The 14,865-nt window shown below is 33.9% G+C and overlaps 1 protein-coding gene across 2 annotated transcripts in view; it reads left to right on the top strand.

Annotated features, from left to right (window-relative positions):
* Positions 1 to 14,865, top strand: part of if (integrin subunit alpha inflated) — an 87,976-nt gene that overhangs the window by 54,575 nt on the left and 18,536 nt on the right. For both annotated transcript variants that reach the window (XM_088044796.1, XM_088044795.1), the window contains exon 5: positions 8,374 to 8,435. In XM_088044796.1, coding sequence (XP_087900922.1) covers positions 8,374 to 8,435 — 62 coding nt within the window. The remainder of the gene's footprint in view (positions 1 to 8,373; positions 8,436 to 14,865) is intronic.

Here is a 14,865-nt window from a genome sequence, read left to right as displayed (position 1 = left end):
CTGGTGTCCATAAAGTGCAACATGCCCGTGTTAATCAAAATTAACCTTTATAAAAGAGAATGAAGTGACTTGTGAAATTTTGGTGTAAACGTAGTTTGCCACTGCGCCGTCATAATTTTGAAAACTAACTTGATAAAGCAGCGTTTTTTTCTCAAATTTTAAACACAATTATCTTAATGCTAATTACTCTTCTTTTTATACGAACACAAGTAACAATTCTTCTGCTTTGACCACAACTATCGCCTAAATTTACTTAACCTTATGAACTTTTGGTAACTAAGCATTCGAAGTAAAATAAATGAGAAAATACGATTGCGTCTATGAATTCTAAATAGATTCTGTACTTTCTTAGTTATTTTATTATTGAAAAGATAAAGATAGTGAGTGACAATTTAAAAGCACATGCATAGAAAATACAAACATAAAAATGCCGTAAAAGACGATATAATTTAAGTAAATAACAAAAAAATAATTGTACTATTCCTTTCTCAGGGGAAAGATTTAAATTGTAAGCCGCAAATGGACATTTTATTTCAACAATCGTGTTTTTATCTACGAGCCCGTCTGTTGAAGCACCCAAAAAACACATAATTTTGCCTATGAATAAAATGGTTGTATAGAAATTAAGTTTTCTTTTTTTGTAAATCTGCATTCGCAATTTTTTCAAATATTTTGTCATGCTTTATCGATTTGGCATTTAGATTTAAAGACTTGAATAGAATAGAGTCAACAAGTTCTGATGTGTTTTCAGTTCTACGTTTACAAATTTTTGCAAAATTTGATGTTGTTCAACATCATTAACCAAATTAGGGCCCGATTTCATGTTGACTTGCGGCATTCCAAATCACAGTTGCGCCTTAGCAACCCCAATCAAAGTGATGCTACTTTAGCAACTGCGTCAACGCAATTTTGCGTCACTGACTTGATTAGACACGCCAATAGATCTTGAATCTGCTCAAAACCGATTTCTGTTAAAAAGTTACGTTTTTTAAAAAAGATAACACATTTTGTGGTCTAAATTGTCACTAACAGTTATTTTTATATGATTGTAATATGGCGCAAATTGTGTCAAGACTATAAAAATGATGACATACCAACGACCAAAATTACTTGTATAAAAATGTATGTTGTGCTAGTTGTAAAACTAAATGATTTTACAAATATAAATTCAAAAGTTTCGCAATTAAAATTAAAAGTTGACTTGTTTTGCATTTTTTACACTAGGATTGGTTTTTGTGAAATTACTGATTTAATACACGAAGTAATTTTCCCGGTGTGTAAAAATTTTGACTGTTACTTGTGACTTCATCACCAATCAAGCTTTTATCAAAATCAAACTGTAGCGAAAAAGCTCTAAATATTCAGACAAGGGAATGGAGCGTTGGTAACAAAAGCAGGTACAGTTTACCAAACGCTCTAGTGCGGTTATGGCTTTGACTTGTTAAATCGTTTACAGCCACCTTACCGCAAACCCCTATAAACATAATAACGCTCAAGTGGTTGGGTCTCATCTGCCTTGAAATGAACCGTAATAAATATTTTTACCCAGCTGGTCAGTCTTACAAATCGAAACAATGAAATTCCTCAAAGTAGCTAGCGTTTATCATTCTGATAGAGCAGTTATTTGAAACTTTAGGTACAATTACAATTATTTTTAATCATATGAATACAGGAAATTTTTTTTAAAATGATTCTTTTTCATCATAATTCATTATCAACATTAATTTATATAAAGCGATGAATGATTATAAATTATCATTAATTTTTGAAACTATCTGATTTTAGACGTCTATTTATTGATTGCTATACTTAATAGAGTTGACCGATAACAATAATCAAGACACAACATTCAAAACACGTGTAGGAATTCTGGATTACCGGAAGTTTCAATGTTTTTTCGGTATATTTGATTTTTGACCCTCATAAACTGCAAAGAAAGGGCTAATGAGGGGATGAGACTTTCTTGGACATTGGATAAAAATGGATGATATAATCTGATTATCTCAGGTATATAAACTCACCAAGACGCCAAGTTTCCAGTTTCTTTTATTATGTCGGTTTAAAATTAAAGTAAAAGGGCAAATGTGGGGGTGAGAATTTACTTTAGTGCTTACACTGGTCGATCAAAAAGACTTCCAAATGTCTAATGTAACTCGTAGCATTTTTTAAAAAACTTTATGGGTCGCAAAAGTTTAAAATTTATTACACTTAGAACCATAGGGTTGCAAAGAGGTACTTATGATCACCCATTTGATGGAATGAGCAAGTTTTCAATCTCAAATTTTTCCAAATAAGCCTTTAAGGCTAGAGGTAGTGGAAAAAAAGCCGGACACTCAAAATCATGTATTAAAAAAATTCTTACCAATTTTGAGAGGGATTGAACAATACGACTGGTTACCAGATAAATATCCATTTAAATTAGAAAATGAAAAGTTGGCCAGGGCGGTTATCACAATAATGATAACAATCATCTATTCACAAATTTTATATAATCTATTCCACAAAATTTTTGCCGCTTTTGATTTTCGAAGAATTGTTGCGAAACTATGAAGTTCAGACTCTAAGGGTTGCACCTAACATAAGGGGTGAGGGGAAAATTTATGAAAAAAAAATTGTGTCCACCCCCAAAATCGTCTTTAATTTTAAAGTTACAATTTTGAAAATTTGCATACGCTCATAGTTGACAAAGCTCTAGAAGCTGAGGCAAAAATTTGTTTTTTATCATGGTTTGGTTGGCGTCGCGACGCCTAAGAAGTATAATTTTTAGCAATTTTTAAGTTTTTGCGGAAATATTCGCGAATTCAATTTTTTTTCAATATAACTGTGATACAAATATTTGAGTTTTTATTTTAAATCTAATGCAAATTTGTTTAAAATTTGCGAAAAAAACGTTGTTTTATCAAGTTAGTTTTCAAAATTATGTCAGCGCATCGGCAAACTACGTTTACACCAAAATTTCACTAGTCCTTTCACTCACTCTTATAAAAGTTATTTTTGATTAACACGGGCATGTTGCACTTTATGGACACCAGAAATCGTTAATTTACATCGACAAAGTGACAATTTCACCAATTTAGACTTTTGTTACAATCTAAAGCGAGCCAAAGAATAGATGTCATTTGTGACACAAGATGTTGACAGATGGGTGTAAACGTAGTTCCCAACTTTGACGTAATGAAATTGGAAACTAACTTGATAAAACAGCATTTTTTTCCTCAAATTTTGAAGACAATTTGCCTTGAATCTAAAATAACAACTGAGATATTTTTAACACATTTATATTGAAAAAAAATTAAATTAGGGATTGATATTACAAACCCTCACAATTAACTAAAAATTACATTTTTGAAGCGTCGCGACGCCAAAACCATCAGTGATAAAAAACAAATTTTTGCGTCAGCTTCTAGAGCTTTGTCAACTATGAGCGTATGCAAAAATTTTCAAAATTTTATCCTTAATCTGTCCGTATAGGATAGCTTAGAAAAAATAGAAGACAAACATTTTTTTTCAAAATTTTTATGTAGGATCACTCAGGTATCTAAACTAAACCTCATAAGTAAAATTTATGAAAAAAAAATTATTATTTCTGGTAGTGGGGCGTAATAATTTATTAGTATCTTTGCACGATCTAAACTCACTTTTTCCCTTTTTAATTGATCACCCGATATATTAATGACGAAATGAAGTAAACAAAAACAAACTTATCAAACCTAGATATGAAGAGAAAAAATTTCCGGTGCTCACGTAAATTCGTGTTTCTCGTCATTTCACGCTTTCGTAGAATTAATTAATAAATAAAATCCGGTATGCACGTGCCTTTAGACGCATCTGGCGAGCAGATGACTGTAGAAAGCACTAAAAGCAAAACTTCCGGATTTCTTATTACCATGCATTAAATTTGGTAGGTGATGACAAACGTTTTAGTGAATCAACGTGAATCATGGAAATGAAGTAACCAGTGCGGTTTGCTTAAATACTGCGGAGGTGTCCGAGGAATGATTAATGTAAAAATGACATAACTGCGACAATAGTTATTTTAGGCGCACCTGAATTCCTAACTTTGGAAACATTTTTATTTGCTTTTGGAGCAGAAATGAAGTCATTTTAGTCGTTTAACAGCATTATGCGATTCTTGAGTTAAATTTTGCGGTTTCCATTTCACCCCACATGAACTGAAACTAAAAATATTCATGTATCGAAGGGCAATGGCACTAAGGCAGTTAGACGTCTACGCACCCCAATGTTTATTTTCCCGTAGTCTAAATATGAGCTTCTGGTTATTAACTAGGGAATGATATTTAGTGTGAATGCACCTAATTTAGCATAAAAAACGGTTCGACGAAAAACAGATGGGGTGAGCATCAATCTGTTCTTACAGTGATTATAAATAATTTGAACACGAGGAACTCTACTAATTACAATGGAGCTCTCTATGAGGGTGTATAGTTCATTAAAAAAAGACCAACACTGCAATCTTTCTCTTATTTACAACCGGCAACGTCGCCTAGGGAGATTGTCTGGTGAGAAAACAAATGTCAAATTAATGACATTTCTAATAATTACGCATTTTTTTAGTTAAAAACGTCTCTCTTATACAGTTTGTCGGATTGCAAATCAACGGATTAATAGTGAAAAGCCTCAAAGGCCGAAATGTGTAATCAAATTGTCAATTGGATAACAAACTTATTTCATTTTATCACCAGAAAATCACCATCGACGACGTCGCCGGTTGTAAAGTAGTAGAAAAATGCAGTGTTGGTGTTTTTAGAAAAAAAAAAAAGAACTTTACAGTTGGTTTAGGTTGAAAGTGTCCACTTTGACAGTATTTTTTTTATTTAAGGTTGGAATCTTGATGAATTAATTTTTTAATTTTTAAGATGACATGATTGGCTCTCCCAGAATTTGACATTTGTGAAAGTTGTAGTGCGTCAAAGTTACATAATTCATTAGTGCGAGTCCTTAAACATGTTTCAAGGGAAGTCAATTTTTCCTCAGATGCGAATGCTGTTTAAAAACGGTAAAACAAATTTAATTGCGACGCATTATAATGACATTGTTATCAGTCCACTCTCCTGTGTAAATTTTCGAAAATTTTTGAGTGTAAATCAGGCTTTCAAATCTTTAGGGAGAAAATTGGGGTAAAATTGAATGTAGCGATTTTTGAGGTTAACACGTGAAAGTTGAGTGTATTAATAAATAACTAATTAAACATTTGTTGCAGTAGGAAGTTTTTAATAGAGATTTAACAAGTTTTGGCAATGTTGTGCAAGACGATTAGCTTCTACGCATGCCACAGTTGCGTCAAGGTCAAACGCTTTTGTTGCCAACTGTTACGAATGAAAATCGCTAGGGGCTGCTGCCAACTTAACTTTTTAATGAGTGGACTGATAGTAAAATCCGTTTTTTTTTTAAAAAACCACCAACACCGCAATCTTCCTCTGCATTACAACCGGCAACGTTGCCTAGGGAGATTTTTGGTGAGAAAATAGTTGTCAAATTTTTGACATTTCTGAAAATTAGGCAGTGTTTCCGTTAAAAACGTTTCTTTTACAGCCTGTTGGATTGCAAATCAAATGATTTAATAGTGAAAAGACTCGGCACAGCCTGAAAGGCCGTTTTGTCTAATCAAATTGTCAATTAGGCAGCTAACCTATTTAATTTTATCACCAAAAAGTCACCATCGACGACGTTGCCGGTTGTAAACTGGTGGGAGAGTGCGGTGTTGGTGGTTTTTTAATAAAAAAACGGACTTTAGTAGATCTAGTATAGACGATCGTCTTTAGTACCCCAAAACAACACTGGCGTTGCAACATTTGCAACAGGAACGAATTACACAATGTAAATTTTAAAAATTGTGACCTTAGGTGGACATTTGCAACCTAAACAAACTCTACCTTTTGGACCAATGAGTTGAAGCTCTTGGCAACATTTTTCTATTCATTTAATATTTATCATTAAACATTAAAACGGTTTAAAATCTCATAATTAACCCTTTAACTATTGTAAACGTATATAGAGGCTGTCCCAGAAGTCATGACCCATAGAACGATGCAGATGGAAAATTTTAAGCTAACAAATTTTTGTTTCGAAATTTCGGTTCAACCTTTATTCTCGGGGAGTTCTGGGACACCTGTATACGTTTTGCCCTTTTTCTCAGAAAATGCAAATGATAAGAATTTGGAATTTTAGGGACAAAAGTAAGCGGATAAGACGAATCGAATAGATTCACACTTACGCGACACTTCCGGTTATGCCGGAAGTGCCAGTCAACTTGTTATATTCCGCATAGCAAATTAAAGATTACTTTCTATATACTAAATTGTATCATTTCTGAAATATCTCAATTTAAAAAAAAATAAATTAAATTTGCATATTGCAAAAAAAAATGAAAAACATTTTCTAAAAAAAAACAGGTTAGCAAACAGGAAACATTTTTCTGTATTAATTTTTTGACAAATCTTTCACGTCAATTTGAAAGAAAATTTGAGAAAAAATATGATAGTGTCAAACCGGCTTTACAAAAAAAATATTTCCACAAAAATTTTTGAGAATTTTTTATTTTCTATTAGACTACCAATTTGATAAATAAAAGATCTACGTAAAACTGAATTGTTACCATTCCAAAGCATGCTTAAAAAAATGGAAACAAAAGAGTAATAAGACTTCTTTTTTCCATATTTTTAATAGGAGTATGTATTGTATGTTATTATTTGTTTTATTGTTTATTTTCCAATTAACGTTGCGATTATAGATTATAAGGTATTTAGGTATCTCGAAAAGAAATTTTCACTTCTGTTGTGCTATTTTTTTTTACAAAAATTAAGATATCTCTAAAATGGTTCAATTTAAGTATAGCACATTGCACATAAAGTCACCCTTAATTTGGATGTAGAATCTGAAAATGCAATAATATATGGATGTTTTAAATAAGCAAGCAATATGTGAATGTTGTCATTCATTTGTTTTATTCGCTTATTTTTGTTTCAAACCTCCTTGACATGTGCAACAGTAGAACCGTCAAATACAAATTTTCTTTTGTTTATGTTAAACCAAAGTTTAGGTTGCAAACGTCTGGTTTGACAGATATTTCTTTTATTTAGAGTTGAAATCTTTATAAATTAGGGAAATTTTAAGATGACAACTGTTGGCACCATTGTCCCTCCAGAGGTTGACATTTGTCAATTTTTATATGATAATTGCTGTGCACCAAGGTCATGACCTTGGGTGGACATTTGCAACCTAAACCAACTGTAGTATGATTTATTTATACCATAGCTCATTACTATCGGTCGACTCATTAAAAAGTTAAGTTGGCAGCAGCCCTTAGTGATTTTTATCGGCAACAATTGGCAGCAAAAGCATTTGACCTTGACGATTTTCACAACATTGCCAAAACTTGTTAAATCTTTATTAAAATCATTCTGTTGCAACAAACTTTTAATTAGTTATTGATTAATACACTCAACTTTGACAACGTGTTAACCTCAAAAATCGCTACATTCAATTTTCCCCTAATTTTCTCTTTAAGGAATTGAAAGCCTGATTTACACCCAAAAATTTTCGAAAATTTACACAGGAGAGTGGACACTTTAGTCCAGTAGTAAAAATACCAAAATTTCTATTGGGTTTTACAACAGAGTTTTGCAACTCATTCATAAATTTTCTCGGCTTTTTAGTCAGTTTTAGAACGCCACTCACGTATTATTCCATGACGACCCAACTAAACCTACCCCAATCTAAACTCTGCTCTACCCCGAATACTAACAACTTCCTGAAGTCACAACATTTGTCAGGGGAATTGAGCACATTTGTTTGTGTATACAAACACCACATGTAACTAATTAAGCTAAGTGAAGCGTGTCATATTTAATAAATCAACACAAATTTGAAAGAGTTCGCCGAGACAGGATTATTGTTGGCTTAAATAGTGCGATCAAGGGCTGCCGTGGAAAACTTTTTACGTACGTTCTGTTTTCCACAGCCGACCTGATCAAAAAACGTCGTAAATCGCTCATCTTGAAAATCAAATTATTCATTGCGACGTTGCATCGATTCAAATTTACGTTATTTATGTCCATCTCTAGAACAATGGACGCCCCATCGCTACCGTACCGTGTCCATAAATAATTTCGCTTGTATGTTTTTGATGTTTTTTATAGTACATAATCGGAGCGCCCCCGCCTTGGGAACAAGATGTTTACATAGAATTCCAGAGCCTCTTGACGTTTGATGCAACGGTCAGAGTATAGATAAACAGATAAAGTGAAGCATCGTCGGACCCAGACTCTCTACTTATCTAGTTAAAGTTCCCACTTGCCATTATTAACGCGGTACTTGAAATTAATAAGTTGAAATAGATTTTTTCTGTTTCAGATCAGTGGGGTTACCACCGACAAGGATCGTGTCAGGCGGGGTTCAGTGCTGCCATAAATACGGTAAGAAATACAAGAAGATTCTTTCAGAGCGATCATCTCAAATCTACAATTCGAAAATAGTATATTAAAGAACGTGTTTTATAATGGCCAATTTGGTGCACGAGTTCCCGGTGTACAAAACGAGCCGTAGGCGATACTATTTTTTCGAATTTGCACCCTTTTTTAATAAAAAATTTAAATTTTCCAATTTTACGAGTTTTCGTGTTACACGATTGGTAATGGTTTTGTAACCACGACTTGTCACTTGATTTTCAAATTATATTTAAAATTTGACATTTATGGAGTTTCACCTAACGTAACCTCACAACCTGCATGCACATCTATTACATTTAGGTACATATATTGTTGGTCGCAAAGGACAATTCAATTCTATTGATACATTTTTTATTTACGCAGCAATTTATTAAACACGAATCGTATAATCCGTAATGGTGAAATTGACAGGAAACGGGTGACAGCCAGACTAATTAGTTCTGCCAATTCTTAAAAAACAAAATTTCCTACTTTGAGTTCTCTTATAATATCCATTCACAAAACATAAAAATCAAGTGACCTTTGATTTCTGTAAAATCAGAGTGTACTTTTCAATCATCATTTCATAAGACTGTAGTTTGAAGTTTGTTGTCAACGTCAGTTCAGTTTGTTTAATTTTAGTTTACCTTGGAGAACTTCTTAGTGACTTGTTGAAACTTCCCAATGCAGAAATTATCTATTTCTTACGGTTTCTTGCAGATTGAGTCAAAATTAAAGATTTTATTTTGAAATTTTGGCATTATAATTGTCAAATGCCCATTTGGTTACCAATCTCACCAACTGTTCCGTTTAGGGTTATTTTTTATCGCCAACCATAGTAACTTTTGTTTTGTGAATATATACAAGGTGTTTATAAATGTTTCTAGCATCAAGGGTGGCTCTGGAATTCCTGTCGTACACTATTTTGCCGCTTTGTTTTCATAGTGAATATAACTATCTAGAAAATTATTTATAACGTTATTTACGTGAATGACGTTTCAGTTACAATTTTGTGTCCAAGTTTTTGATTTTCAGGTTTCAAACCACAACTAAAACAGTTTATTTCTCAAAACTTACTTTGCTCCATATCTGAGGTTAACTGGAAATGTCAGTTGAAAAATGGAAACCCACATTTGTAATGAGTGGCAAAATTTTTTGATATTGCATAGCCACCCTTGATGCTAGAAACATTTATAAACACCTTGTACTATAGTTCGTTTGAATGACAGAAAAGTCACTAAATCTACGCAATAAAAAGTGCACCATACGCGCGAAATTTAAAATAACAAAATAACCCTAGTTACTAACAACCCTGTCAACCTATTTTGCGTAGGAATTTAGTGTTTTTAGTGTATTTTGTAGCATAATTTGCTGCCAACCTATATGTCAACTGTCGAAATCTCCCAATCTCTCACCGAATATACTATATATTTCAGAAATATTGACATCTCAGTGTGCCTTGGAAATTCAAATTTATGTTGGCAGAATCTTCTAATATCAGCGTATTTAGTGTTTTTAGATTTATATTTATCAAAATGTGTATGTAATGTGTGTCACGTCAAATGTCAAATTTAGACAATACGTTTTTTTACGATTTCTACTGCTTTTGAGTTTTGATTATTTTGTTGGTTCTTGTTTAATTCATTGTAATATTGAAAAAAAAAACTGTCAAGACACCTTTTCGTTGCAAGTTTTTCTAAACGGTAAATATACTGACTGATAGTTTGTATAACCTAAAATAATGTTAAAAAAATTTTAGTCTGACAAAAGTGAAAAAAATTGAGAGAAATTCAGCGCGACTATAGTTCGTACAGTGAGAGTTTGAATGACACAAAAGTCACTATATCTACGCAATAGAAAGTGTACCATACGCGCGAAATTTAAAATGACAAAATAGCCTTAGGGCTGCGTTCATAAAAATCACTGTGTGTAAAATGTGACACAAAAGCGTTCATAAAGATACGCATTGCTTTCTGTCACTCGACTTTGAGCGTTCATAAATACCACGCTAAGAACGCACAGAGTGCTCGAAAATCGCCGGACTCAGAAACCCGATAAAAAACGCTCCGCATGCACAATGACTTGCATTTCAAATGCACGTCAAATGTTTGTTGCCATAAATAATTGTTTCTTAACCTTTCAAGTAAGGCACACCTCTTAGAACCTGAAAACAGGTCTCCGCACCCCGTTGAAAATTGTGCTTCAATTTTTTGTTTAAGAAAAATACATTTTTTAAAAATTAGAAAAAATGAGGATAAATGAAAATTAACTTTCCGAAACTTTGATCGGCCATACCTCAGTTATTTGTTGTCGGATCTGAATTTAAATCCCAGATTTGAAATCTGCGGAAAATTAATTAACTTAACTCTAAAAAATTAGCGAGATTTCTATATCAGAAATTTCGCATAGTTTTAGCCGTGAATTTTTGCGGAAATTTGCAAATTTCGACTGTAAAAAAATCTAAAAACTTTTTATGTAAAAAATCGCAAAAAAAACGATGGCACAAACCACATCTCAATATCTGAAATAGTTTCCGAGAAATCGAACACAAACTTTTTTGAACCTTCAAAAATTTGGCTCTCTGGCGACAACCCAAAATTTCAAACGGCCATAACTCAGTTATTTGTGAAAATGACGTGTAATAGCTTTGAATTATACATCAGTCGAAAGAGGAGCTCGAAATCTATCTACTGGCGAAATTTGAGATCCATCGGACAAATAGTTTACGAATTATGGCCAAAAATAAAAACAAATGAAAAATTTTCATCTTTTGAGTCGGATTTTTTTTTCGCGAAAAATCGACTATTGTCTACTACTGCGTAAAATTCTGCGTACAATGATGTAAATAACTTAAGTTTACTCTAAAAAATAAGCGAGAAATCGATATCGGAAATTTGGCATAGTTTTAGTCATAAATTTTCGCAAAAATTGCGTTTTGTATGTAGGTGATGTACCAATTAGTCGAACATTTAAATAACCAAAGAAACCGTTCATAAACGCAACAACACTCTGGCGAATCTCAGTGTTAATCCCATCACTCTGACGTCACGCGCTCCAACAGACGTCTCACTTTATGAACACACCCCAGTTACTGACAACCCTGCCAACCCATTTCGCGTAGGAATTTAGTGTTTTTAGTGTATTTTGCAGCATAATTTGCTACCAACCTATATGTCAACTGTCGAAATCTCCCAATCTCTCACCGGATATACTATAACTGCAAGAGAACGTGGAGTAATTTGTCGTTGTTATGAAGAATTTTTCAAAGATTCGGGCAATGCTTCTGCCAGCATTGAACGTGTCAGTTTAGTCTTTCGAGTAAGAAGTTGTATAAGCATTATTATTACTTTCACATAATATTCTTTAAAAAAATAGGTGTCGTCGTCAACTGTAAAGCGAATACTGACTAAAAAGGCAGCTGGTGAATCATTACAACCTAAAATAAGCAGTGGACGGAAAGCCATTTGTCATGATTATGGATTTAAAGAAGCATTAAATGACCACATTTTTGCTAAAATCAAGAGTAATGAATATATTAACCTTGATTCAGTTTTTGAGTATGCCAAAGAAAAATTGGACTTATTGGAATTGGAAGTAAAACCACCCTTTATAGACTGATCAAAAAAATTGGATATAAGTTTAAGAAAGTTGATAGAAGGAGTATCATTATTGAAAAACAACAAAATGTTCTAAGCAGAGTTCGTTTTTGCGCCAGATATTTGGAACTGAATCAAAGCAAAATGCAATTTTTGTGTTTTTGGATGAAACCTGGGTGTTTGAAAATGAAAGTCAAATTCGTCAATGGGTATTAGAGAATAATCCAAAAGGCATACTATCAAGATTTAAGAGCGAAGGAAGACGGTACACCAAATGTGTCATAATAATGGACAATGCCCCTTACCACTCAGCAAAATTAGAAAAAGTGCCAACAAATTCTTCATCAAAAGATGGAATAAAGCAGCACTCAAGAAAAAGCAGCTTTTGGACTTAGTTCTCCCCTTCAAAGTGAATGATAACTACACCAAATATGAAATTGATGAACTTTTGAGAGCAGAGAGTCATCAAGTTCTAAGGCTGCCAGCTTATAACTGCCAATACAACCCTATTGAATTGACTTGGGGCTTTTGCAAAACATATTATAACCAACGAATTCAGGGAAAATTTGGAGCAAAAGGCAGAGTAGTAAATCTTTGGCGTGAAGCCCTCCAAAAATGCACTGGCGAAAAATGGGTAAATTTTACTAAGCACACCCATGACGAAATAATGCGGGATTGTGAAAAATACAGGGTGTCCCAGAACTCACGCCCTAGCCAAAAATGCAATTTGTTTTGTCCTGATGTGCATCAAAATTGGGAAATTGCTTAACGAAAATGACCAATCCCAGAAGCGAAAGCACACATAATATTAAGGTTGCTAGGTTTCATAATTTAATCTTAAACAGGATAAATTGATTTGGTCCACTACATTTTTTTAACTGACGTCTAATGTCAATTTGACAAATGAAAACAACACAATGGCAGTTCTAAAAAAAACCTTTTATTACAACAAGAAACAGAACAAGGCACATGGTGTAACAGTTACATCAAATACTCGAACAAACCACCATTATTTTGGACACACAGATGACCTCTTCTAACCAAACTTTAACATGAATTTTCAATCATTTCATGCGTGATGCAATCCACAGCTCCCTGAATGCGTTGTCTGAGCTCCGCTTCAGTATTTAGCGGCGCTACATAAATAACATATTTGAAGCGACCCCAGACGAAGAAATCAGCGGCTTTTGTTGATAAGCCATTCGCAAAAATCTCTTCTGACCGGATAATCCTAAGGGAGTAAATGTAAACTCTGGTACGGGTGCCTGTGATCAGTCGCGAGGATTCTTTGTACAGAAGATCTTCCGATGTCTAACTAGCATTCCACAGTTCGGATTCTTTGCGTGGGGTCTTCATCAACTGCTTCCAAAGCGGCTTCTTCATTTTCAGCAGTTCTGGCTTGACTTGGTGTTTCACCAACGGCGCGTCAATCTGGTAATATCTGACCAGTCTGTCTAGCCCAAAAAATAACACAAAGAATCGTTTTGTTGTCCGGACCTGGAAAACGTTCTCGATGCGTTCTTGCTACTAAAACCGAATTTCTATCGCACTCTCCAAAAATAATACACATTTCAAGGCATTCTGTCGCCGAGTACATCTTGAGCCTTGTTAAGATATTTGTTAATACCAAACACCAACTAGGAAACCAGCAAGTGAGGGAAACCGAAAGAAACGCCGTTGACACACTCCACTTGGCTTTCCACTGTGTCAATTCTCCTGCCGCCTTGTCATTTGTCATTCATCGCTCGTCAACCAGGGGTCTTCAAGCCTCTAGTCAATCCCTAAAGTACGCTGAGCCGTTTCTGCACCTAAGTTCAAAGAGTTAACTGATTTATTGAAGTCTGTCATTTTAACATCAATTAAGTTTACAGTGGACCAGATTATTTATACAAAATTCAAAGGAGAAAATTTAAACTGGTCTCTTAGCAACACGTGAGTGTATTTTCCAGACCATTCCCACGCGGCCTTGTGATTGGTCAACTTTGTCATGTCTTTTCTCAGTGTCTGTTGGAGTTGGAACTTTTTTTTCAGCAATTTACACATTCACGGCTTTTCCCGATATGCCCGGTTTTCGGCTAGGCATGAGTTCTGGGACACCCTGTATATGGGTACTCAGGATGTGAATGCCATTCCACCAATTATTATCAACTTAGAATCTGATTCATTATGATGGTAGATTCAGAATCTGATTAAAATATCTATTATTAAATATTTGCTTTGTACTTAGAATAAAGGGAAGTACAATTAAAGTCTTCAAAGATCACGGAGATTACATTTCAAACATTTCTGATAACTCTGAACAACCCCCAAAACTTGCAAAGGTCAATATACAGGGTGGGCCAACGAAAACGAAACAGAGGCGTTTTGAGGCACTTACTGGTGGAATTTCAAAAAACACTGAGACAGGTCAAGTTTAGATGTGAGGGGGACATACGACACACGTAATGACAACTTTTTGCAGTCAACTCCCGATGGGGGTGAAATTGACCCCTTTAATTTTTAAAGATAGGTATAGGACATGGCACTTTTTTTGAAGGCCCATTGGAGACCTTTACAATTATAAAATTATTATTTTTTATATCTAACCCCTATAAAAAAATATTAGAACTAAACAGTTGCGATGAATTTACGTACATATCTATCAACATAACCAGGTATGTATAGCACTAAAATACGTACATTTCATTTCAAAAACAATAGCAATTTTGTATTATTTAGAATAACCCTATCAACAGGGTGGAAATCACCTCAAAGTTGAAAAATACATTTTAACAAAAAGGGCAAATAAAAAAAAATTATCACTGTAAAGGTCTTCAATGGGC

This window comes from Gnatocerus cornutus, chromosome 9, assembly GCF_029298725.1.
Source record: "Gnatocerus cornutus isolate USDA-ARS CGAHR chromosome 9, icGnaCorn1.1, whole genome shotgun sequence".
NCBI lineage: Eukaryota > Metazoa > Arthropoda > Insecta > Coleoptera > Tenebrionidae > Gnatocerus > Gnatocerus cornutus.
This window is presented reverse-complemented; position numbering and strand designations above follow the sequence as displayed.